Source organism: Falco punctatus, assembly GCF_963210335.1.
Source record: "Falco punctatus genome assembly, chromosome: 7".
Lineage (NCBI taxonomy): Eukaryota > Metazoa > Chordata > Aves > Falconiformes > Falconidae > Falco > Falco punctatus.
Genome location: NC_137587.1, coordinates 66,078,229 through 66,103,858, shown reverse-complemented (window position 1 = coordinate 66,103,858; position 25,630 = coordinate 66,078,229). Strand labels below are relative to the sequence as shown.

Here is a 25,630-nt window from a genome sequence, read left to right as displayed (position 1 = left end):
AAGTGAAGCTGTAAGTAGTACATTATGCATCGTGTCTAATACTGGACTGAGACTGCGATTCGGTTTAGTCTAAGCCAACTTTTTAATAGCTGTGGTAGGTGTAAAAGGTCATTTGTCAGTAAAATTCTGGCATCTCAGAGTTCTCAGTGTGCTAACAAATCAAGAAACAATGGGTCTTGACTCAGTCAGGTTGCAAAATAAAGCACAGGGAATGTTAATACCTGATTAATGCCTTGCAAGGTCTGTGGTCAGTGACGCAACAGTAGAAAACGCCTGTCTGGAAAAAGAGAGCCGGGCTCCGTTTGGGGTATCGCTGTGTATGCCTGAGCAGGCTGCGGGGAAGCTACAGCTTATGCATGGGGGAGGGACATTTTGCAAGTGCTTTTGAGAAAGGTTGCTTTCAATGTATGTTGGAGTGGAGATGAAGTGGCAGCTTGCTGTATGTTTAATGGTAGCTGCTCCACAGACGCAACCTGATAATGAAACTGCTGAGCATATGGAAATTTATATTGGAGCAAAACTATCCCATCCATTGGAAAGGTATCTACATAACCTAGCTGCACACTTCCCTGGTGTGAAATAAACAGAATTACTTCAGTGCCAAGTGTTTTGGATGTCTTTGTTGTAGGCACTAGCCAGAACCTCTGTACTATTTAACTCCCTCCTCAGCATGGTGAAGATGTTTTTTGCAGACAGCTGCACACAGATGTGCCAGTAGGATCCTCTCCCATCCTGTCTTACAAAGATGCTATCATCCATATCCCATTCCAGCTCAACTCTTGTTAAAAGGACATGTCTTGGATATGGCAGCAGCACCTTTCTAAAGCAGCCTTAAAAACAAACCCAAGTACTGTTGATGTGTCCCAAAATGATTTCCAGAAATGGAGTTTATACTGATATTAAAAATAGAGCTCACTGACTGATCTCACGCTGGTTTCTTGGTAATGGCACAACACTGACAGGCTTCCTAATTTTCAGAGGTAGCCTTAGGAGATACCAGCCCAGCTGCCATCATACATATGACTGTTAACAGCAGCAAAACTGTAGAAACTCCATCCAAGTGTTGCTGTATATTAACACATCATTGTGTTTGTGTGTTGCCTGGAGTCAACATATGATTGCAATTGTTGACCTGTTTAAACAATAAAACATAGCTATAAGCCTTTGGAAGCCAAAAGGCTTTACATTAAGCTGGGATATGGCAATGGGTGGGAGGGGTGTAAGGAATGCTGTCATACATTTGGCTTGAAATTTTCTTGGTACATGCCAATATCTCTTCTATAAATCCAGTAGGCTTATATACTTAGTTTGCCTATTTTGCATGTAGCAGTTTGCTGTTTTTCTCTTATTCCTAATCCCCATCTTCTAACCAAGAAACCAGATGGTTTGAAGCCATTGTCCTTCCCTGTGATCTCAGTTGTCTTTTTATTTAAGATGCCTCTGCCAAGATCATTTAAAGGCAGGTGGGGTCAGATGGCTCTGGTACTCTGGCATTAAAGTACCAGAAGAAAAGTATAATCTCTCCTCAGCTGCTTGGAGCTCAGCTCTGCCTCCACCAACTCCACCTGCTTCCTTCACTCTCTTGTAAATCCTAGTGTACACGGCAGCCTTAGCTGTCTCTTGGTCCCTTGCAGCAAGCTGGTGGGACCCTGCTTTCTCTGGAAGGAAATTTCTTTCCCAGAAGCTCAATATGGATCACCTTACCCTGACATCATCCCCGTGCATCACCAAGTGGACTACTGCTGGAGGACCTTGCTCTGTTCATAGAGTGAAAACTGCATGTTCCTTTGTGCTTTCCCCAGCAGTACATGGTCTATTGGGAAAGGTGTTTTCTTCTTCTTGAAGAGTGTCAGCACAAACACCAATGTGCTGTGGAGTTCCAGGCAGAGAAGAACCGTGCCAGATGCAGTCACATTCAATTCACTCACACTTCCAACGGTGTGAAAAAAGAAGCCCTGGTAACCTACTTGCTGGCAAGTTACTTGCCTCACTTGTCCTGCTGCAGTATGAACATAGCACACCCAGAAACAGGCAGGCTGTGGGACCTGCTCCTGAACAGCATTTCTTCTTTGAGTACTTGGGCCTGTGCTGAACATGTTTGATAATACTTCTCCATACCACTTGCACTTCAGCATCCTTCTGTTCGTCGTGATTTGGAGGCAGGTCAGGAGGAAGACAGGAGTTCCTCAAACGCTGCTAGTGCACAAAGACCAGTTATATTTTCTGTGTGTGTTTTTTTTTTTTGTCCTATTATCATGTCTCTGGCTTCTCTTCACACTCTAGAAATGGGCTGGTCTTCCTCAAGAGGGACTTTCCAACAGCATGACTGTCTTGGACAAGCAGAACTGAGGTGTCTTCACTTTGGATGGGAAGAACTGTCTTTTTATAAAAGGAGAATGTAAACAAGAGAGTATGTAAGCAGAGAGGGACTACAAACTCCCCTTAGCAGTAACTACCCAGAAGGTAATCTGAGAGTCTCCAAAGCTGACCTCCATGTGTCTTGCATTGCCTCGTCTCCTTTCATGCCACTTTCATGTGACAGACCCCACGAAGAACGCCTGGAGGCTGCACTGTACCACATTTATTATTTTGTCAGAGCTGCCGTGTCTGCCAAATGGTGGCCAGACACTCAGACAGACTTTACCAATTAGCAGAGTCCTGCAGCTGATGTCTGGGGCTTGCATATGTGTTCCCTGTGTGTTACCACAGCCGAGATGCTGGCTGGGCCCACATGGCCTGGGGTAGGTATCTGCCTCGGCTGCTGGGGAGAAGCAGCTGGGCTGTCTTGAAAGGTGTGGTTTCCCTTGGCTCCTCTTGTTTGGCTGTGAAAGGCTCCTGTTCGGGTGTTTCATCCTTTCATCCCTCTGTGGCCTGGGTGGAGCTGGAGCCTCCAGTGTGACTTGTCTGGGTCATGTCACAGGCCTTGGCATCCTCTTCGACCTCGGGGGAGAGTGACTCTGCACGCTCACCACGGGGGAGCCCACAGGACATCAGCGTGTGGGGCCACCTCCTGGCACAACTCAGTCTCCAGGTAAGCCCTTGTATCCTCAGCGTCTCCAGCCTCTCCTAAGCCTCAGGGTCTCACTGCAGTCTCGGTGTAGCTCCAGAGGTGTTTGCCTTGTCCTTCCTCCTCTGTTTCCCAGGCACACTTCATGGCCTCGCCCTCCCTGCATGATCATTGTCCCTTTCCCCTTCTGCTCTGCCAGCAAATGCTCTATCCCCCACAAACTTGCTTTGCACCCACCAGAAACTTTGCCAGCTTTGCAATCTATACAAAACACCTTCCCTCATCTGCCCAAGTGCATTTAATCTGCTCTCTCGGTCCTTTGAAGAAAACTGTTTTTCTCATCGTACTCCTGTAGTAGCCTTATGACTCCCCTTGCTGTTGCTTTCTGGATGACTTTTGTTCTGAGGAGTTTTATAATGATTCAATGTTCTTTGTGCAGCAGCACTTAGAATCTACACCCAGACATGTGGATGCTGGAAGGCTATGCCCAAAGAAGAGGTCCTTCTCTCAAGAGCTTGCAGACCACAGGTGGTCCTGGGGAAAAGGCAGATTCCGAAAGCAGCTAGCTGGGATTATTGGCAGCAACAACCTGAAAAGGCATCGAGATGAACATAGGCAGCTTCTGACTCAAGTGAGTGAGCCTGTACTGTGGTTACCACACTGGCAGGGGAGGGAAAGGGATATTCCCCACCGGTTTTGTACCCTCAGACACGTTTTTTGGTATTGGAAATAGTGAAGGGTAAGATTCACATCTCTTCAGAGATGCCCCTTAGAGAAATTGGGCTGCAAGGTCCAGCCCCAAGCCTGGATACTGCTCAAAATGTGGGCTGGCAGAGAGGGAAATGCTCATTTGTTCAGCAGGAGGAGAGTGCTGGTAGCACGCCAGGCTGTATGGCTGGCTTCACTACCCCAAAAAGCATCAGCTGTTGAAAGATCACTGACAGTTTTCTGTAAGGTCACTGCATACTACAACATCATTGTGCAGCCATCCTGGAGACAGGCAGTGAAACTATTCAGACTGTCGATGAATTGGTGAAAAAGGGATATCCTCTAACAGGATCTTCAGGTTGCACCAAGATCAGTGCAACCACAGCCTGGCCAGCAAAGCCAGACAAGCCATTCTTGTTTTTTTTTTCATTTTCTTGGAAAAGATGTTATTTGAACATTTTGCAGCTTCCATTTATTTCCCCAGCTCTGTATTTTTCCCCTTGATTTTGTCTCTAATGGCAAAAAGACCCAACCAGACTGCAGCTTTGTTTGGCACCAAACTTTCCTCCTGAGATGTTCGCACAAGAAGTCTTTTATCACTTCAGCAGCTCTGAGCCAGAGCTGCTTGTGGTGGAAGTTGCCGGGACTGTAACCCCGGGCTGTCGTGGGACGAGAGTCAAGCTCAGGCTGTCAGCAAAGCGAGTTGCAGCAGTCGGAGCCCCTGCCAGGACACGTCAGTACTTCTGAGCGTGCTTCCCCCGGTGCTGCTGTCATTAAGGAAAAGGTATGAAATCCACATCTAGATTGAATTAGTCCTTAAAAAAAAATTAAGTGTTGTTTGAAATATAAATCCTGTCCAGAATCATGGTCTAATTCCTTAGGAAATCACTATAAATTGAACCTCCCCTATTCCCCACTACCTAATAACAACATGTCATATCTCAGTTTTCTCACAGAGCTGATTCACCTTCTGTGCCACTTGTGCTGCGCTGGCTTCAGCACCATCACCTCTGCTTTATGCCCAGGTTTGTGCCAAGGAAGGAGGGCCCTGCTGAACTACCAGACTGCTGCTCTCTTCAGGCATCGGCAGGCCCCCAGAGCTGCCAGCCGCTCTTCCTTGTGGCTTCTGTGACACTGTGCACAAGAAATGCTGTCAAGTCACATTTCCCAGAGGGTAAGGAAGATTCCTGCTGGGTTTTTTTCCCAGCTATGTTTTGCTGAAGAAATAATTTTAAAGGGGAAAAAGAAAAACCACATTATTGTGTAAGCAAGATGGAAAACAGCTTTCTGCGGGTTCCCAGGTATTTATGTGCCATTCTCTCTGGAACGTTATTAGCAACAACATTGCCTGTGGCTGGCTGACTATTAAGTATGGATGGTTTTGCAATAGCTGTGTGCACACTACCTTCCTTCGCAAGCAATGCCTTTTCCTTAGCTGTCCTCATGGCTCAGTTTATTTGTACACAAGGCAACTGTGAGGTTATCAAGGCTTTCTATCAGCTGTACAAACTCACAGCAGAATCAGCTCTGTCTGTGTGTCCCTTTCTGAGAATTACAGGTTTTGAGTAGCAGGCTCTTGGGCAGCTCTTAGGAGAGATCTCATCTTTCTTACGTATCTCTCTGTAGCAACTGCTGCCTATGCTTATACTAGAAGCTATGAGTATTTATAGCCATATGTGTAAGAAAGAAAAAGTATATTTGCTTGTTTGTTTTCCAGCCTCCCCATAGAATGGTTCTGAAAGCAGAAGTAGCTTTCACTGTGGAAAAAAATTGACAAAAACATCCTCATATTTCTCAGATTTTCTTAGATGTTTTTCAGAGTATCGCTAAGACTTGCCAGGCACCTCCCCTTTCCTCCTCTGCCTTACCCCAAATACTTCTCTTTTTGGCTAAAAAATCTCAAGTTTGGGATTTTTTTGACCAACAATGTCAGCCAAAACCCAGACTCTTTTCTGTAATTTTTCCACTTAATTTTTAAACTGTCTTCTGGCAAAACAGAAATATTGTTTTGATGGAAAATTCTCAACCAGCTCAGCTCATTAGCTTCTGCCAACAGTCATACAGGCAAAACAATGCATCCTCCAAGAGAGGAGACTGTCTGAAGGTCCAAACATGAGGCAGGCGATGACTAATGCTTCTCTCCCTAGCTCCGTGCCCCAGCCAGCACTGTGCTCTTTTGCAGGCCTCAGCCCCTAATGAGAGCCATCTTTCTAGAGGTGTCTCCAGCTTAAACCTCTCTTGGCAAGCCAGCTTAGTAATTCAGGTACTTTGCCAGGTTAAAGGAAGATGTGGGTGGCACAGAAGGATCTTCTCTGCCCAAAGGACCATGGGACTCCTCAGAGGAGCCCTGTTGTGCATCTCTTGTCTGCATTGACAAATAGTTGGACCCCTCCAGGCAAGCACCAGTTGGCAGAGAAGGGTGGGGAGATGGGGATACTCCAGCTTACTTTCAAAGCAAGCTTTGGTGTGGTGCTGTTAACTGAAATGTTTAGATACACCAACAGCTGAGCCATGCACAGTACACCATGTAACCCCAAGGGCCTCCAGGGACAAGATCCCAAAGTGGCTGATGGGCTGAAACGACACCAGTCACATCACTGCTCTATGTCTATTACCCATCTGTCCATGAGGAGGGGGTTTTCACGTTGAATCTGGAGCGTGAATTCAAGGGTAATCCAGCTCCTCTCATTTCCTGGGTTCCTGTTATGAACTGGGAGACAAAGAAGGAAGATGTTGTTGCAGAGCAGGCCAGAAGTCAAATTTCAGTGTTTGGCCTCTGCAGCCAAAGCAGTATCTGCCCATTGCCTACATGAGCAGCCTCCTCAGGGCACAGCCATCCCTCAGGAGTCCCTAATATTTGCAAAGTGCTCTAAGGTCTTTCAGTGGAAGACCTTTTAGATGTGCAAAAGTTTATAGCCCTTCTCTGACCATTGCTGATTTTAGAGGGTTAAGTTAGGAACAGGAAATAGAGCGACTAAAGGAAAGCCATTAATATTAAATTCTGCCCTTTGCTAGATAGTCTTGTGTTATCTTTGCTCTTTCATGAAATATTTTCTAGTTTTCCTTGCAGGGCATTCTTTACAGGGGTAGCAACTGAGAAGCTGTAACTTGGCACATCTCCACCTGCTTTTCTCTAGCAGTGAACATTTGTCCTCTGGGATTTGAAGAATTTCCTTTGCCTCCACAACTGATATGCAAACAGTCAGCTGTACAGACATCAATCTATCCAGTAGACATGCTGCATGACCTAAGAAATAATACAGGTGGTCAGCACCATGCTGGTGACTCCTGAATTTCTGGAGCAGACAGACTCATTTTACTATGCCTAGAAGATGGGAGGTCCTGTATACACCCTCCAGTAACGTAATCTGCTGTGCTTGACTGATCACAAAACACCCACCAAGATTTCCCTAAAAAAATTCTTGATTTTTGCCAAGGAAAGCAAAGATTTGCAGGGAATGAGAGCCGTGACCTTGCCACCTCACAAATAGCTTGGAGTTCTCAAGATGCTCATCTCAGCAGAGAGATGCTTATGCCAGAGCATACATAGAGTCCTGTGTGGACAGCGCACAGCTCATCCAGCAACCCTTTCTTTACCACCTCTAATAGGCACCAACTCTGTTGTGATAAAAGCAGAAATGGACCAACTTAATCTTCTCCTGCCTGTTTGCTGTGTTGCTGTAAGTCACACTACATATAGGTACAGCTATGTGAGCAGGTATGGAATGAGGGATGTTAGGACTGGGAGAGGTGAGTGTTTGTAGCTGCATGACCCAGCTCATTCTCCCACCAGTGATTTCATCACAGCCAAAAGCTGTGTGCTTGAGCTGCTGTGCACCCTTTGGGCAGTTAAAGCCTAAGGGAAAAAAATCAGAGAGAAAGAAAGGGGGCTCCAGAGTGCCCCTTAGCTCTAAGCAAGTTGTTCTCTAGGGCAATCACCATTTCTGTTAAAAAGAAGTCTTTCATTTCCCATTGATACTTCTCAGGTTGCAAGGAAAGCCATTCTTCTGCTCCTGAAGGCCTTAGCTGCAGACACAGCCTTGGAAGGGAAGCTTGCTCTCATGGCTACGGCAAAGGAATGGGAAGCACGAGATCTGGCATGAAGTCCTGCTCCCATTGAAGCCAGTGGGATATTTGCCATTGGCTTCAGGGGAAGCCAAGATTTCAGTCTGCAGCCAGGTTTGCTGGTGTGTTGAGCTATGCTGAGAGCAAGACCCAAAAGGGTTCTTGGTTTCCTGATAAAGCTGTTGCTGCCTCTGCTGCAGATAGCTGGTTTCTCACCTCACATTGCCCCCTGCTCGCTTTCATGTTTTCAAATCTTGTACTTCAGCCAGAAACTCTTCGAGGAAGAGACTGGTTGCATGGTTTATGCCTGTTGTATTGTTCCATGACTGGAGCTCCGAGACATCCCCACCCACAAAATTACCCCCTCCATTGTGGATTACGGACAGTGCAAGCAAATGGCTTAAAACAATAGCATAGGGATGGGGTAAGTGGCTTAAATGCAGGAAAACGTGGGATTTGCTCAAGGTAAAAATAACTGTGCCATTTCCTTCAGGCAGCAGCTTGAATCAGCTCTGGAATTAACTCTGAGTGGTTCAAGAGAGCCTAAGAAGATTGTAAAGGTGGTTCAGCATTGGGCTTCTCTGCTTCACACCTTCACACCAACATGAATTTTTGGGAATCTTGATATTATAAGCACACCTTTTTCTCATCTCCTCTCTTTCAAGGTTAGGTGGAAGCCAAATTGTGTTAGAGGCGAGCCATGATACTCATAAGCCTGATAGTAAACCTTTCCAAATTGTTATTGTTTCCCCTGCTAGTAAGCCAACTCAGAGGTTGCCACGCTGCTGTGGTGACATGTGTTAAGCAGTGCATTGTATAGTGCTCCCCGATGCATTGCACACCCTTGTGCCAGCTCTTGCAACCCACACAGCATCCACCTTTGTGCAGTTAGTGCCATCCTCCGAAAAGCAGGTGAAGAGAGTGATCTCAGAGTGGACTGAAATTATTGTGTTATACCAAGCAGTCCCACTTTGGTCCCGTTGTTTTTATTTGCATGGACACATGGAGGAACCTCTGTATGCCAAGGAAAAGAAACATTGCAAATAATTCTTGCTCTTTATATTTCTTCCTGATCAGGACATCTCTTTCTATTCATTGTATGAGTTAGGTCTCTACCGCCCCTTTCTGGAAACATCTGTAAATGCATCATATCGATAAAAAAAGGCATGAAGGTTTATCTTCTGGACCAAGAAGCTGCCCTGGCTTTCCTCACCTCTCCAGATGCCACGTTTGACAGCATCTTCTCCTCCTGGCTAGCCATAGCTTGTGTTCTCTGGCCACCTGGGACTTGATGTCATTCCTTTGACATTTCCACAAAGAGTAACTGGTGGGAGCAGCTTTCTGGTAAGTTGAAACCATTGCAATATATTTTTTCCCCACAAGCAAGGATTTTGTAAGTGTACATACTTAAAGTTGAGGTAATATGATCATACAGCGATCCATAGCTAATAGTTTTACTATGCTTTTCTCCAGCAAGTTGAAGCAAAGCTACCCAGCAGTTCAGCACTGGTGCAGGAGCGCACCCCAGTGTTACCTCTTCGGGCATAACGATTTTTACAGGCAACAATGTCTTTCTTCTAGTATTAAATGGGGAGAATGGGGAGGAAAGCAAAGAAAAAAACCCAGATGATGCACTGTTCTCTCCTGATTGCTTAGCCTGGCTCTGCAGCACAATTTCCCATCTATCACATCTTTCTGAGATTGTTCCCTGAGACTGTCTTATCAATAGTAGTTACTGCCTCTGAGCCAGCTTTTTTTCTGGTTCAGTGACTGACACAATGTTTGCATGAACTCTAAACTATCAACTTGTTGCTCTTCTATTTTCCTTGCTAATATGATCCCTGCTAGCTCTCATGTTTCCTAGGGTAAGCACAATCAAACAAAATGAATAACGGAGAGAATTAGTGCTCATTCTTTCTTAACAACATGCCTGTAAATTTTTTTGTCCATTAGCAGATCAAATCCAGGTACTTTTGCACATGTTAATTTACTGTAGCTGCTATCCACAGGCTTTGGGTTACACGTAATGATGATGAGATGAGGGGTCAGTGATTTGCTTTTACCAAGACTGCAGCATTTGTGTGTTTTGAATTTTAAGGAAGGGGTTGGGGTTGGGGGTGTGTTACCTGATCCACTGTTGCCTGGTTCTGTGTGGTATTCATTCTGATGTTGGTAAAGTCCTACCTGGGAGCACAAAAGAAAGATGACACTTTGTACCTTTTATCTGCTCGTTTGTCACTTCGATTCTCCTAATAGTTCCTCTTCCCCTTTCTTTTTTCCTTCTTGTAGTTGCTCTGAGTTTAGCACTCCAAGAGGCATCAAAGGGTCCTGGCACAGCTTCCCCAGGATCCTTGCAGATGTAAAGCCAAGCATCATGGGCAACATGCTCCCATGCACCCACATGCCACGCTGACTGTCTCCTCATGGGCACGACCCCGGAACCAACTCCTCATGGAGGAGGCCATGGTGAAATTCCCTTCTGGCATCCAGGCCTTGGACCTACAAAGTCTTCCCTGCACGGCTGGTGTCTGTCTGGTGAGACGTGACCCTGGCCCCCACCCTGGCAGCTCCCCAGGCTGCCTGCCCACCACCTGTGTGGGCATGCAAAGGGCGAGGGCTCCTGCAGCCACAAAGGGTCAGCTCTGTCCCCGAGCCCTTTGTCCCAGCCTGCTGGCTGCCGGAGCATTGTGCCTGGGCCGGAGGCTGGCTGCAGGACAGCACACAGCTCAGCTCTCTGCAGAGGGCTGCTCGCTTGCACAGAGTGGGGTACACACAGGCACGTACTGCAGGATGGGGCCTTTCTGTCATATGTGGGATGTGAGCTGTGCTTGCAGCTGGCAACTGCTTTGACTTTGACCCATTCCCTGGAACTGTTTCTTGAAGAGAAAGATCAGCATTTGACCCTTGGCTTTTAGTAAGACTTTCCTAGAACTAGCCTCAGAACAAGTGGAAACACTGCCCCTTCCCCCCCGCTTTGGACGAGAACGCTATGCCAGAACAAGGGCTATGGGTGGGTTTTTCTGCTTGTGAAGCTTTTGTTGTGTCTTTTTTTTCTCTTATCATCTGAGAAGGTCCCTGGCACTACGGTAAAAGCCCCCACTGTCCATTGGGGCTACTCTCCGTGTGGTGAAAGTGGTCCAGAGACAAGGTGAAGGTTTCCCTAGAAACATATACCCATTCCATGGCTCCAGTTAGAGAAGATTTGTCTGTGTTTATTGCTAACAATGTTTCCTTGCATTCGGCTCAGCTGGGAGCCTGATTAGTGACTTCTCAGTGGCCTTGAAGCCCAAGACCCAGGTTTCTTTAATTTTGTCCAATCTGCTGGATACTTAGGGAAATGGCTGGAAATATTATGAAGCAGCTTCTGGCAGTGAAGAGTTGCAGCAAAGGATTGTATAGACTCCTGGTAATTTTAATTAGCCTGTCCACCTAAGGCCTGCCTGTGCAGGGAGCTGCAGCATTAACCAGCAGGGTCACAGCCCACATAGTAAAAGACATTGTTCTGCTCTTCTTCCTTTTCCTTGCAAGAAACTGATTTGACTAGTTGTGCTCTGTTTGGTACCTGGTGATCATGCTGCTAGTGTTTGTGTCACTTTGCTACTGTTCACAGTTTGCAGTTGCAGCTTTTCTAAGTCTTTATGGACAGCCAGACACGTTTTCTCATTGCTTAATGCATGCTGGCCCCAGCTTCCCAGAGAGCTGGGATCTAGGCTGCGCTGACATGCCAACATGTTGTGCAGCCTTGGGTGAATCAGTTCACTTCCCTGTAACTCAGGGAACCACTGTGCAATAGCAGAGGGACCACTGTAGCATTGCTTGGCTGCGGCTTTATAAAGCACTTTGAGCTCCTGGGAAGAAGAAGGGTAAGTGCAAACCTCTCCTGTTACTGTGGTTAAAGGTTGGCTGAGATTATGGTTTGAAATGAATAGAAAACAACAGCCAACAGAGCAGCTCATATGTCCTTAATGGTGGTCAGTTTGGGGGCTGGGCATTTTCAGGGGCTACTTCACAGCCCAGTTACTGAAAGGGCAGAGCTGGCTTGGGGCTGGGACCCCTCTATTGGGCTCTGTGCAAGACAGGAGGAGTTGTGTGAGGGCCATGCTTAGCCTTAGCTTTTGCTGTAACAATTACAATGATAAAGTCTCGGTTTTCCCGATTTTCCTCCCTGCAAGTTGGTTTAAAGGGAATGAAGGCAGATCCTGCTATAGCTTAGTACATTACTAGCCAACTCAAATGACTCCCCACTGTCTTTTCATCTACATAAGACTCTAAGTGCCCTAAGTCTTTGCATGTCCTGGCACTCAGCCCAATTGAAGCATGTGCTCCAACAGAAGTTTTAAATTTAAAGCTGTTCTTTTGGCTTCAGAAATTTGCAGATTGAAGCTGAGAGATGCGATTCAGCTGTTTACTTGCAGATCTGCAACAGCCCTGCTGTGCTATTGCACTCACCTCAGTCAGACAGTTGTGTTAACAGCACTTTCCAATTAAAGTAGTAGCCTCAGTTACAGAAAATGCTTTTCCTATCTGGGAATTTATCTGATTTATTTTTTTTAATTACTTATGGAGCACAGGGATGTTTTGTTTCCCATCCCTTATTATAATTAATCCATTATCACTTCTGGCGACAGGGCTGGCTTTTGCTGGCTTTTTATTTCTTGCCATTTCCAGCATCAGCATGGGCCAATACCACTCAGACACCACATTACTCACATGATGGGAAGCACTGATACAAGCAATCAGGCAAATATCAGGTGCACAAGTAACTCCTGAAGTTCTGCTCACTCAGAACAGGAAAAAAGAAACCCTGGAAATAGCCCTGCCAGAAAATCCCAGAGCCTGAACTGAAATGCTCCTGCTCTGAGAACTTGGCTTTTATGACCTTCACCGCCAAGATCAAGGCTTTTCCTCATTACCTGAACATTCAGTCTCTGAGAGAATAAATGGTATCGCATGAACCCAGCATCTTTTTTCATGGTGCAGTCAGGCAAGAGCATCTTTTTTTCCTTTCACCTCACTGAAAGGAACGTGCTGGGCTCCATCCTGCCTGCAGTGCAACTAGCTCAGCAAGGGTTGTCCAGTGGGATGCAGTGGCATCTGAACTGAGACCTGGGATTCTGACTCCAGCCATATTTGCCATGCAGCAATGCGGTAACTGTCCACCGGTTTAATGCGCTTTGTAACATGAGTGCAGAACTGCTTAGGCTGGGACTGCAGGAACTGGAGAAGGACCAGATACAATGACAAACCCACAGGTTGCAGCACTGACATCCTGTCCCATGGGGCCACAAAGCCCCTCTGTCCCACGACATGCTTTTCCCATAGTTTCAGCAGCTGTAGCTGTCACTCTGGGCTTGTGCCCAGCACAGTGACCCTCAAATCTTGGAGCACCTCAGTTCTGCAAGGCCCTTGCAAGGCTGCTGCAACCACAGACTCCCAGACTGACGAGAAAGCAGAGGCGGCTGCTGCCCCCATGTGTTACTGCTCATTATTGTTGCCATGCACCAGTAAAGACGTGGGAACCCTACTGGCAAGCATGAAGGGGAGCCGGGCTAAGCACAGCACGGCCTCTCAGCCACCGAGGTGAAAGATTTTGCTTTGGAAGACTCTTCCATTCCTCCTACAAGCTCAGGGCCTTCCCTAGGGCACCTTATATTCGAAAAAATTGCAAAGTCAGATTGGACATGTTTGGAAGTAAGACGAGCTGGAGACAGCATGGAGGCATGCGATAGGCAGCCAAGCACAGAGGTGGCATCATCCTGTTCTGAAAGGATGCACACGCTACGTTCGGAGACTGCCATGCAATGCTGAACCATATTAGATATCAGCACAGCGTGTTCAGGCTTGTTGGCTCAGACCACAAGGAGCACAGAGCGAGAGACAGCTCTTGGCAGGCTGAGCTCGCATGATAAGGTCATTGGAAAGACAAGTGATGCTTTCAGCAACCTGCCTTTCCCCAGTATCAGCACCAGCTTGAGCAAGGACTCACTTTGTGTAATACACTGTGCTCCGCATAGTGCCAAGGACAAAAGCTTCCTCACAAATACATTGAAGCTGTGCTTTTCCAACCTGTCTCAGCCTCCAGCTCCCATCCTTCTTGGCCTCGTTAGGTTCCAGTTTTGAACCTCTTGGAAGAGGTGCATTCCCTCTGGATCAGTGGCATCTCTCAAGCAGAAGAGAGAACAGGCTGTAGTTACTGGCTATCTATCTGCTTCTTCCCAACAGTTATAATTTACTTTTTGCACATTCATTAGTGATCTCATGGTTTTGTCCTTGTCTGTTGAGCAGTACTTTGTTGGGGCTGCACACGCTAATTATTCTAGACAGCATCAGTCCCACAAGCTGCCTGAAGCCTGGGGTGATAGTTTGGTAGCAGCAGCCAAACTTTCACTGGCCCAAATCAAGCCAGTTTGTGGCTCAAGGGGGTCACGCAGCCCAATGGTTCTGGCCACCACTAACACAGCTTCTTGGAAAGGTAGGGTTGGCTGTTTGCTGTCCTTTCACCAAGAGCCTTTTTGGCCCTGGCACCATTAACAGATGGGCCAAGGAGCAATGCCTCAGCTAAACATTGTCTACAGACTACCCTGGACACTGCCTAGAGCTCCCTGAGAACATCTGAAGGGAACAACATGCGCTGGCAGGGCTTATGTGCTCCAGCAATTGGGAATTGCAAACACATGCTTCAGCTATGCAAGAAATCTTTGACTTGTTCTGAATGTGATTCTGCCTGGGTTTCTTCCCAGGAACATTCCTGCTCTTCACAATTTACCAGTTGCGGGAAGGGAAAAGGGAGGGGGAGGGATTTTAAGAGTAAGGGAGGGGAAAGGGAACAAATCTTACAGTGCTTTCCCTAGCCAAATTCCTCCAGAAGGACAGGGTGTGGCGTATGGACTCCAGAATCTGGCACAATCCCAAGAAAATATGAACTGCAAAATTAAAACCACTTTTAATTAGTCATTTTTTTAAATATAAAAAATAATCCCATGTTTTTCTGAAGTAATTCAGTGTCTGCTATCACACAAACCAGGCAGCCCCTGCCAAATGGTGCTGTGTGATAGAAGGCAAACACAGAACTAGGTCTCTGAGCAAAGACGCGTTATCTCCTCCAGGAGACGGCAGTGCTATTTAGATCTGCATTCTGGTTCCCAAGATAAAAGTCTCATTCCTAAGAGTCAAAGCATACATGAGAGAGTTGCAAATATGGTCCTCGTAGGTGGGAGTAATTTGATGTCTGAGCTGGATCTGAATGATGAAGCTGGGTCTTTATTATAACACCTGCTACGTTACAAACAGGAGAAAAAGCTTGTGAGGGTGGAGGCGAGAGCTGTGCTGCTGCCCTGGAAGAAGCCAGAGCTACAGGGTGCCCAGCACCTCACACCCTGACTCAGAGGGGTGACAAATCCCTCATCTCATTGCCAGCAACAGCAGGGTCCTACCTGGGGAGGGCCACAGGCCACTGTCCGCATGCTGCTGGGCTGGGTGTCACACTGCTACAGGGTGTACCCTTGCATAAGGAAGGTGTAGGCTGTATCCAGGCTGGGTCACCCCTGAGCCAGGGATGTCCCTGCAGTTAAGGTGTGAAGCTGGCTGGCAGCCAGGTCTCGGGGCTGCTCCTGCACAGCAGCACAGGCGCAGGCTTTGTGCTTCTTTCCAGATGCAGCCACCTAAACCATCAGCTTGTTCCTGAGAGTGAATTTCAGCCCAAGATGCTTCCAGGGCGGTCAACGACAGGAGTAGCGCTCCTATGTGGAGTTGCCCATGGCTAAGCTGGGAACCTGCTGAGCTAGACAAGCACTTCCAACAGGAGAAACCATTAACAGAGGCAAGATGTAACCCAATGCTACCAAACATGCACTCAGAGTAACCTCCATAGCTCAATTAACTATATTATGTATATGCCTATAATTAATTTAATTTAACTGAGGTTTTCTTCCCTGTGTTGTATGCCTACTGTATCAACCTCTCAAACTTATTGTTGTCTATATAATTAAATCAAATGTATGTACAGTACCCACATATACTTAGTCACTGCAGACACCAGGGAGAGTATTATTTTGTTGTATTTGGCTCATACTTCTGGCTTAACAGAGGGGGTAACTTCACTGAAATCAGTTATGCTACATTAGTCCAAAACCAGAGCAAAGCCCAGCATTTATAAATTATTTGCAATAGAAGCATGATAATTTCTGTAGTGCCATGTCCTGAAGATGGATGTGATTTGCTACAGCTGCCTTCCCAGTCTCCCACTAGTAAACAATGAAATAAAAATAGGAATACCCTCTTTTTTTTTTTTTTTTTTTTTGGGGGGGGGGGGGCGGGGGGTTGTTTTGTTTTTATAATTCAGCGATATCAGAAATTACAAAAGATTCTTTTGCCTCACAATGCTGTATAGGAGCCTTCCCCTGTATATGCTAAACAGGAATAATTGGTCGATGTTAAGATGCAAACGCTCAAGAGGTATGTCTTTAACTTGTGCTGTACTTAGTGTCAGGATGGTAGTTCACTACTTGTGAGGGTCCCCGCCTTCATCTTTTGTTGACTGTACATTCTAAATTTTTATTGTTAATAGCCCATACAGTGAAAGAAACAGGTGAATGATTTCACTCTGACTTGCTTTTATTAATTCCAAATTACGGATCAAGCCACAATGATGGCCCTGGTGATTTATAAATTGCAATTTTTACTTCTGCTAGTTGGAAACCATCAGATGCCAGCCTGAGCAGCCGTGTAGCCTGAGCATCAGTTAGCACCAGTGAGCAACATGTGCATGGATGTATGAAACGGCCCATCTCTGGGCAGGCGAGTTAATTGAATACCAGCGCAAGAGATACTGGAGCTGCTTTCTGCGGGTTGCACGTTAAGTTATTAGTTTCCCAGTGGTGGAAAACAGACTATCACTGAGAGATCTGAAATCCAAAGAATAGATTGTATTGCAGAGCTTAGAAGGCTGCTTAAAGAGAAGCAGAGACAGACACAAGGGATATGTGTCTGACAGTTCTGATGCTTCTGAAGTGAGCCTGAAAAAAGAGGAAGAAAACCAAAGTGATGAAGAGAACAGCAATTCAGGATCCAAGCAAGAGCTTACAGCAGTCACAGGGACAGAAGAGGAGAGCCCTCTTCTAGGTTATGCTCTCTTTGGAAAGCCCCAGCCAAGGCCTTCATTCAAGTTTTGATTCTCTATCACAAACTGATTGCCTCTGACACCCCCCGGGAAGGAGCTTGCATTGATGTGAATGCTGGCTGGTGCCCAGCATCACGGATGCATTGCTACTTTGGATTAAGTGAAAGACTTTCTCAGTTCTGTTGCCCTCTGCATTGACATGTCAGGGGTAGGAGGATTTCCTTCCGAAATTCAGGGGATGTATGACCCTTATGTTGGTTGTATGTGTATGACGACTGAACCATTCAGCTCTCAGACAGATGTCACTTGTTTGTGGCTTTGCAGCCCTCACAATCTATCTGCTAACAACAAAAATATTCCAATTATTTGGAATGGTGACATCATCCACACAGTTGGCCCAGAGCCAACATCAGCACTCCTACAAAACAGACAGTTATTTCTTGTTAAGCATTAACATATTCTTCATACTGACCACAGTTTGCATCAGCTGAGCTGCAGCATGGCGAGGCCACTGGGAAGCAGTAACATTTGCGGTAACAAAGCTGCTCAGCAGGCGCATCCCTCAGTTCACTAGGCAGAGTCTGAAATGATGTATCCGCTCACCCTGAAAAAGCCTGGAAAAAGCAGATAGGTATCTAAAACATTCTGAAAAGCCTCAAGTCGTGGTGCGTTTTTCAGTGTAATAAAACCTTGTTGCATTAATTACCTAATAGTGAAATTATCCCACTCTGCTAGAGGCAGATTTCTTGCTGAAGTGAGAACAAGTATAGTATTTCAAGGTAAAATATGATAGTTGAATGTCTCAGAGGGTAGAAGGGGCAGGGCTGCGCTCAAAACGGACACTAATTCTCTGCCATTTCCCTATTCAGGCCTGGTAAAACCTATCATATCTGTCATTTGAATTTTAGGCCACAATGAAAGGAATCTTGTAAAGCCCTCTAGCTCAAGAACGCTGCACATTTAAAGCAGTAATTCACACAGGGGCCATGATCCTTTGGCAGCATAGGTTTATTGCAGACAGACTGCTGGGAGGGAAAGCAGTGTCATTACCTGGGACCACAGCAGCAGCAGGTACCTGGGGTCCTGCTCATGCCGGCAAACAGTGCTGCCACACTGCTGAGGTGGTTTATGTCTGTGGGATGCCTTAAGTCAAGAAACCACCAGAGAACGGACTGGGACCAAGTCCTGCTTAAAATGAATTTGTCAAGATCCATCCAGATCCTATGTAGATACCACTAGAGTTGTTTGTCAGGTTCCTTGAAGTAAGCAAGATGAAGGACCTTTCCATGAACTAGTGCGGAGTTGGTCCCTGCAGAATCTTCCATAGAGGGTTAGAAAAGAAATCCTGAACTGTTTTGATTTCCCATAAAAGATAGGAAGCAAACTGGCAATGTAAGTGCCTATGAAGGCAAACAAAGAACTGAAATAGGCCTTTCTTCTGTCCTTTCCACCTGATAATGAAGGCCTGAAAGACTCTAAATTGGTGTGTTTTGTTCTAAGGCTTTAATTCTTTCTCCATTAGGACTGCTGGAAGACTTTCTGGACACACAGAAAAGGGGTCAGTATGTATCAGAGACAGTAGGAAACCTGCAGATTGGTCTGTGTGGGATGTTTAGATCTCGGTGATAGATAACCTGTTATGTTGTGCTCCGTAGTCTGGACACTGCACACATTTCTTCCAGGACAGGACCACAAGCAAATGTCCAGCTCAGCCTGTACCAATGCACGAATGAGCTTGAATTATTTGCAGTCAATTGACACCAGTTGAGTACTTCTGTGTTTCCATGTTTTATGACTTGTGTAGACAAATCCAAAAAGGGAAGTGATTTTGAGTCTGATTCTTAAAAGCTTTTTTGCTTGATTTTCTTAACAGCTGTTTCATCCCAACAGTTGGGAGAAACCCACTTTTTCATAGGGAATCTGTAAGGATCTTTCAGTTGGAGGATGAAGCAATTTCCCATCTACATTTCCTGCTGTTTTTCCATGAGATCAATGAATAGTTCTTCCTGATATTTTAAAAGTTAGGAAAACAAGAAGCAGTAAATGGCAAGTTAAGGACAAGTAAGCCAACCTGGAGTTAGCTTTGTCAGCAAAGTCTGTTTTTTCCCCCATGTTTCCAGACGAATGTAGCAGTTGGCTGCATTTTGGCACATCTCATGTAGTCCCCACACTTGCAGAGCCCTCTCTAGCACACAGAATCCATCATCCATTGGGTCAGAAAAGGATGTAAGTTGACTGAGCCACAAAATCATCTGCTCATGAGACAAGCTGGCCCAGGGATGGAGGGAAGGAAATCCCAATTCCAATGCTGGGAGATGGGGTGCTGGCTCGCTGCTCGGAGGAGCCGGGCTCGGCCGCAGTCCTGCCTGGCCACTCTCCCACCACCCTTCCAGCCTGGCAGAAATCACTCAGCCCCACAAAGATGTGTGGGCAAGTGAGCCATGAGGAAGTAATGGCTGTTGCTGAAAAAATATAATGTCGATGCTTGGGGAGCCTTCCTTCCTCTTGACATGTGACGTGTCAACTGATGTTGCATCTAACCTAGCAGTGGCAAGAGCTGGAGGGAAATACTGTCTCCTCTTGCCTTCCCTGTCGGCAGCACCTGTGCTGCGCAAGGGAAGGCAAAGGCGTAGCTGGAAACGGCGCTTGGCTTTAATTTAACTGAAAAGTAGGTTTGTTCATCTCCTTCAGAGCCAAGAGCCCTTCATGCCTCCGAGCGAACCCAGGGCCGTCCCTCGCACGAGACCGTCACGCCAGCCCTTGGGCAGCGGTGCCTGGCTAACGCCTGCAGCCGGCGATGGGGGATCTCTCCCCTCCGCCCCCAGCCCGTGCAGCTTCGCATGCGGAACTCGTTAGACATCGCCCCGTGCTTGATCTTTAAACATAAGCCATGAGTCAGGATGGGCCATGGAAAACATACCAGTGGGGAGTGCCCTTCATGGGGAGCGGCCAGCGCGGGGCCTGCGCTGCACTGGGGCGCAGGCCGGGGCCCACAGCGACCCCGCAGCCCCCCGGCAGCGCTCGCCCCTCCGGAACGGGGCCAGGGTCCCGGGAGAAGGGATCTACGTCTGTGTGTGATCGGTATATTGGCAATGCAGTAACTGAAGTTCTGTTGTAACTGCACCTATAGTCAGTATAATGTACGTTGTCACGGTGAGTACAACGAATGTTACCGCCGCACGGGTGCACGCCGCCACCCCGCCCCTGCGCGTGCTCCGGGCACAGGCCTCGCCCGGGCCGGGGGCGCGGGCCCTTTAAGTGGGGCCCGCCCTCCCGCGACGCCTTCCAGCGCTGACCTCTCAACCAACCTCGCTCCACCGCTCTTGACCGTCGCCCATTGGTCAGACGGCGCTGAGGATCCCGCCTTTCTCCACTTCTAGCCAATGGGAGGAGAGCTGGGGGAGAGTCGGGGTTAGGTTGGTGCGTGTGGCCGATGGCCGGCGAGCGGCGGGTCAGTGCAGGGGGGCTGGGGACGGGGCCCGCCACGGGGGTCAGGGCTCGGCCGCTCCTGGGGGCGCGGGGTCTGAGGGGAGAGGGGCAGGGCCCACTCACCGTGGACCGGGTCCAGTGTCCCTGGGACGCTGAAGGGAGCGGGCCCCCCCACCCAAGGCGCTGAGGGGAGCGGGGTCCCCGGGTGCCTGAGGCGCAGAGGGGAGCGGGGTCCCCCCTGAGGCGCTGAGGGGAGCTGGACGCCGGGTGCCTGAGGCGCTGAGGGGGGCGGCGGGTGCGTGAGGCGCTGGGGGGAGCGGCGCCCTGGCACGGGGTTGATGCGAGCGACGCGCCGACCCCCGGAGGCCGAGTGAGGCTCCGGGCGGGCCGCGGCCTGAGGAGGCCCCCGAGCCCGCAGCCGGGGTGCCCCTCTGCCCTGCCGAAGCGGGGGGGTGGGCGGGCCCGGGCCGCCCTGTGGTTGCTGGCACCGGGTTCGGTGCGGGGCAGGAGCCAGGCCCTCGCCCCGCCTGGCTGACCCCAGGGTGCTAGGGTCGGGGTGGCCAGAGCCGGGCTGGAGAAAAGTGGCCCTCCCTGGGGAGAAGCAGGCAGTGTGTCAGGGGAGCACCTTCTGAGGAGGCCGCCTGGCTTACAGCTTCAAAGGCAGAGGTGTCCCACCGGACTGCCCAGGGAGAAACTAGTCTTAAATTTTAAGCTCTTCTAGCACAGCTGTGAGCCTGCAGTGTGGGGATGATGTGCTCAGTACTAATGAGATGCCATAAAATGGTAGTGGTTTCACCATGAGAATCTTGTATGGGTAAGTTGAGAATACTAGGGTCAATGGAGTTCCCTGACAACGTGGTGGTTTTTTACCTATACCTGACCCTGACAACAGATTGTGGAATTGAGGATTGAAGGGGCTGGGGGGAGGGGGGGGGAAGTAAATTCCGAATGAGTTGCAGCTGTAGGTCTAGCAGTAATTAGAACAAAGTGCTCGGGCAGGTTCTGGTCTCGTTTGTACAAGAGTCGTTCAGGTGGACTAGTTGTTCAGTTGGAAGTTAAGTGTAGGTTCACCTGTCCTTTTTTGTTTTTTTAAAAAAAGCACATTTCCCTGAAATTAAAATGTGGATTCAAAGTGTAGAAAATTAAGTACTTCTGGAAAGGATCATGATATAAAGGACAATTTTGGTCAGTTTTTAATGCATAGTGGTAGGAGAGCTGATACGGTCCCATGGATTTTTTTTACCCTAATTAAAGATACTTTGCTCAAGTGACTCTGCTGCTTTTTTATGAAATTACTGAAAGTAGCATTTAAGATATATAGCAAAGTAGTGTTATGTAGTGGTTTGTCCACAGGTAGACAAAAAAAGGTTTGAAAATAATATACCCATTGTTGAAGTTTGTGTACATAACCTTTTAATATTTCTGTCATTGCTGTTAGAATGGCATCTTTTGGATATGTCCCTGAGAAGGTCTGGGTAGAAGGAGAGTTTCGTGTGTGTGCGCACACATGCAACTACTGTGCTTTTGCCCATTCTCCCAAATCTTACATGCTAAGAAATAAACACTGGTATTAAGGAAATTCAAAATTTTTTGGGTTTTGTTTTCTGATTTTTTTCCAGGTGCTGGTATAAAAGATGAGGCTGAATGAGAGCCGGACAAGATCCTTCCAGGCTCCTGTCACCATCCATAATTACCCAGGCAGGCAGGTGTATGTGTTTCCCAATGGCCATTCTGATTCGGAAGAGTCAGAGGAGGAACTCAATGTTATGGAATTGCGACCAAGAGGCAAGGAGCAGCAGCGATGCAGCACTTCTCAGGACAGAGCTGGAGATGTGGTACTTCTGGAACGAGAGATTACAGAGGATGATAATCTTAACAAGCTAGCCTTGCAGTATGGTTGTAAAGTAAGAGCTGTCTCTGGTTGGGTTTTATTACTTCAGAGGTGTTTTCTGCGTAGCTTAGCTTCCAGAAGGAAGGCACACTGTTTCCTAATACTTTTGGCACGGACAAGTGTGTGCTCTATGTATTTCGTGAATGGTCAATATCTGGGTAAAACTGAGCTGGAGAAAGGTATAAAAAAAACAAACCCAAAAAGATTTCTTCAGCTGACAGCTTAGGAAGGTGTTGTCAACCTCACACCCTGTGTGACCTGCTTTCCTGCTTAATTTGAGTGACTAAGTGCAGCATAGCAGTTGTGATTTCTACTTAGTTATTTAAGCGCGGGCAAAAACTAAGAAGCTGAGTACAGAAGTGAGGGTCAGAGCCCTGCTCTCAAGGAGCATGCAGTTTTTGAAGCAAGCTGAACGATACAAAGAAGTGTCACTCTGGTGTGGTCTGGTTTGGTTTTGGTTTGTTTTCATTTATTTCTCAAAAGGTATGAGCTTACATATTGCAAGGAAGGCCTGAGTCTTAACGGGTTGACTTGGAGAAGAAGAGGTGCTGAAGTTCAGGTCCCAGACTCCAGGTGCTGTCCTTGCGTATGGGTTTGCATTGTTGCTGTCTACCCAGAAGCATGTGCGGTTCAGCCATCTGCAGGCAGAAGGGAGTGCATGTGCACGGTGAATTTTCTCTGGAGCTGGAACATATTACAAAATATGTTCCCTTTGTTCCAAAGCAGAGTGCTTGATAGAAAAACTGTTGAAAAGTTTAATTACCTGATCTGAATATTAGAAGTACCCCGTCGTTTAGCAGTTAAAGCTGTATTTTTAGAGCCTCCTTTATCTGCAAGCTAGACTGTGATTAAAAAGTTCCGTGATGCAAACAATTGGACAGTGACCTGAATGGGGATAATGATACAGTACTGGCTCAACCGCTGCAATACTATTGCAGTCTGTCTTGCTTAACAACACAACAGCTGTGTGGTGCAGCTGAAGCAAGAGGGCTTAAAGGAATTGCGACAATTCCTCTCCTCCCCTCCCATTCCCTTAGAAACAAAAACAAAACAAAAAAGAAATCCTTCTAGGTTCTGCTGACAAGCCTGATGCGTGTGAAGAAGCAAGTCTGGTAGGTCTTGAATAGGCCTTGATTGGCACCACCAAAGCCTGAGAACTCGGCTGCAGCGGTTGACTTCATAGTTGTGACTGTGTGCTCATCTCTAAGCTGCAGCAATTGTATTGTTCTTGCCACTTATGCAGAATCCCAGCAGTTCAGTGAACTCCAAGGAGGAAGATTCTAAACAACTCCTTTGGTTTATGGCATGAAAAATCCTGCTGTGCCCCCTGTACAGTAACTAGGAGGACTCGGGCCTGTCCCGGCCATGGCTGTTCAGCTGCCTTCTCTGCTGCCTGGCTCCTGGAGCCTTTCAGCCGTCGCAGGTACAGGTGGATTTACTCTGCCTGGCCTGCCCAAGGCAGCTGGCCTTGTCTGGTGGGGAAAGCAAACTAATGGGGAAGGACTAGGTAGTCAGTGTTCTCCTCCCACAGGAAAAAAACTGTCCTGCTGCCTCCCTCTCTCCCAGAAGGGGTATTTCTGACCTGATCTGGTTAAATTGAAGGGGTACAGAAGTCCTTATTGGAGATTCATGTATTTGTCCGTTTACAGACTGGCACTGATCAATTTTCATGTATTGTTATTTTGCTTGCACAAGATTTGTAGCCACAAACATGTGCAACTGTGTTTAAAAAAAATCCAGGAAGAGTTTCTCCTTGAAATCAGTAAGAACTTGCTGTTGGTTTTGGTATGGTCAGGGTCGACTTGAGGGTGGGAGTATTGAGACAGTGCAACAAACAGCTTTGTGTGTGCTACAGATAAATTGGCAGAGATGCAAAGCACTTCAAAATTATCATTTTTACTCTTGACCATTTATAGTCCTGGCCTGCTTTTGGCATTGTTCTTAGCTGGGACAAGAGGAGCTCACTGCAGCCAAAAAAATTAGTACAGAAAATAAGCCTAAATGGCTTGTGCAGCTTGCGTGCTTCCCATCAGCTTTGTTTGTTGTTTCTGCGTGAGTGCTGCTCCACTTTCTGTTTCTAGAGCCTTAGCACAACATTACCATGTTTCATTGGAGACACTGCAGGGGATATTTACTATCCCGATAATTTGTTTCCATTGGAACAAAACCAAAAATCGAAGCACCACCTCAGTTAGGAGGCTTTGGGTGAGATTGTTATTTCATAACTAAATTATTTTGCAGGGTGTAAGTCCTGATGTTACACTGGGACAAGCTGTGAGGAGTCTGAACCGGCAACTGAGGATTCCTTTTGCCTCAGGGGCACCAGATTAGGAACTTGGTTAAAGGTCCCATTTTCAGATTTCTCAAGCGTAAGTGTGAGATTCAGGCATTCATCTCTACCTTCCAGCAGAGTCTGGCTTTCTGGCTGCCATGTGGCAGACTTGCCACCTTTCAGGGACTGCACGGTAGATGAGCTCGATGTGTGGTTTCCTGTCAGTGTGTATGGGCTGGAAGATCTGATGCCAGAGGCAGCTCCTCTCTCCCCTAGGAAGTCCCTGCAGGGCAGCAGGGATGGCTGTTCCCTTGACACCTCCTGTGCTGCTGGGGGGTGGCACCCCGCCCTGCTCCTGGCAGCAGCGCAGCCTGCAAGTAGTCCTGAACACGTGTTGGCAATGGGGAGGGAGATGTTCAGGGTCCCTTCTGGTGTATTCATGTGTTGTCCTTTAAAAGGAGATCTTTGCCCTGAACTATCAGTGGTTTTAGCGCTGATGGCACTTACACGCTTGCTTAGGAAGTGCTTTCTTGGTTTCTTATTTTTAGTTCCCCTGTTTCATTGGTAGCCTGAGGCTTGTGAGTGTGCAGTGAATGCAGTTTGTACAGTAATTTACTAGATTTCTAAAAGAACAAATTAAAACTTTCTGCAAAAGTGCAGTCCTTGTACTGTCTCTCTTGTGTATGATCTGTCAGAGGTGGTTAACCTGTTCATGTTGCCTTTCTCTTTGGTTTGGGGTCTTGCTGTTATCTTTGGTTTGCGTCCTCCAGCCTTTCCTTCAAGGTTCTTCCATGTCTCTTTGGCTGCTTTGGAGAGCTCCTTGCACACGCTGACAGTCCATTTTATTTGACAGAGGATTCAGGGCAACTGAGGAGTTCATGTACTTATTTATTAGGTGGTTGTGAGTGGACACTGTATTAAGCTGTCTTCTCTTCATTTAACATTAAACAGAGAAACTCTGCCTTGTCTCTGTCTCTTCTTTAATACCAGCTGTCCTTGTGACTTATGCTGTACATATGGTGTGTTCTTTCTTGCTCTTACTGCTATTGGCATCCCCAAGCTGGGTGGGAATACCGGTCACAGATGGGAGCCCTCCACACGAACCACCAAAGATGATCACAGATGCACGGAGATTATTGC

General features: G+C 47.3%; 1 protein-coding gene across 4 annotated transcripts in view; it reads left to right on the top strand.

Moving 5' to 3' along the window:
* The first annotated feature begins 72 nt into the window (after window positions 1–72).
* The window catches only part of LYSMD4 (LysM domain containing 4), a 31,102-nt gene continuing 5,544 nt past the window's right edge, over window positions 73–25,630 (top strand). For 3 of the 4 annotated variants that reach the window (XR_013929728.1, XM_080397253.1, XM_080397255.1), the window contains exons 1-2: window positions 73–20,349; window positions 21,947–22,231. Coding sequence is in view for 3 of the 4 variants with exons in the window: in XM_080397253.1 (XP_080253379.1) it covers window positions 21,962–22,231 (270 nt within the window). In the remaining variant the exon portion in view is untranslated. Of the gene's footprint in view, window positions 20,350–20,369; window positions 21,142–21,946; window positions 22,232–25,630 lie in introns of those variants that run through there. The other variant, XM_080397254.1, reaches the window with a different exon arrangement.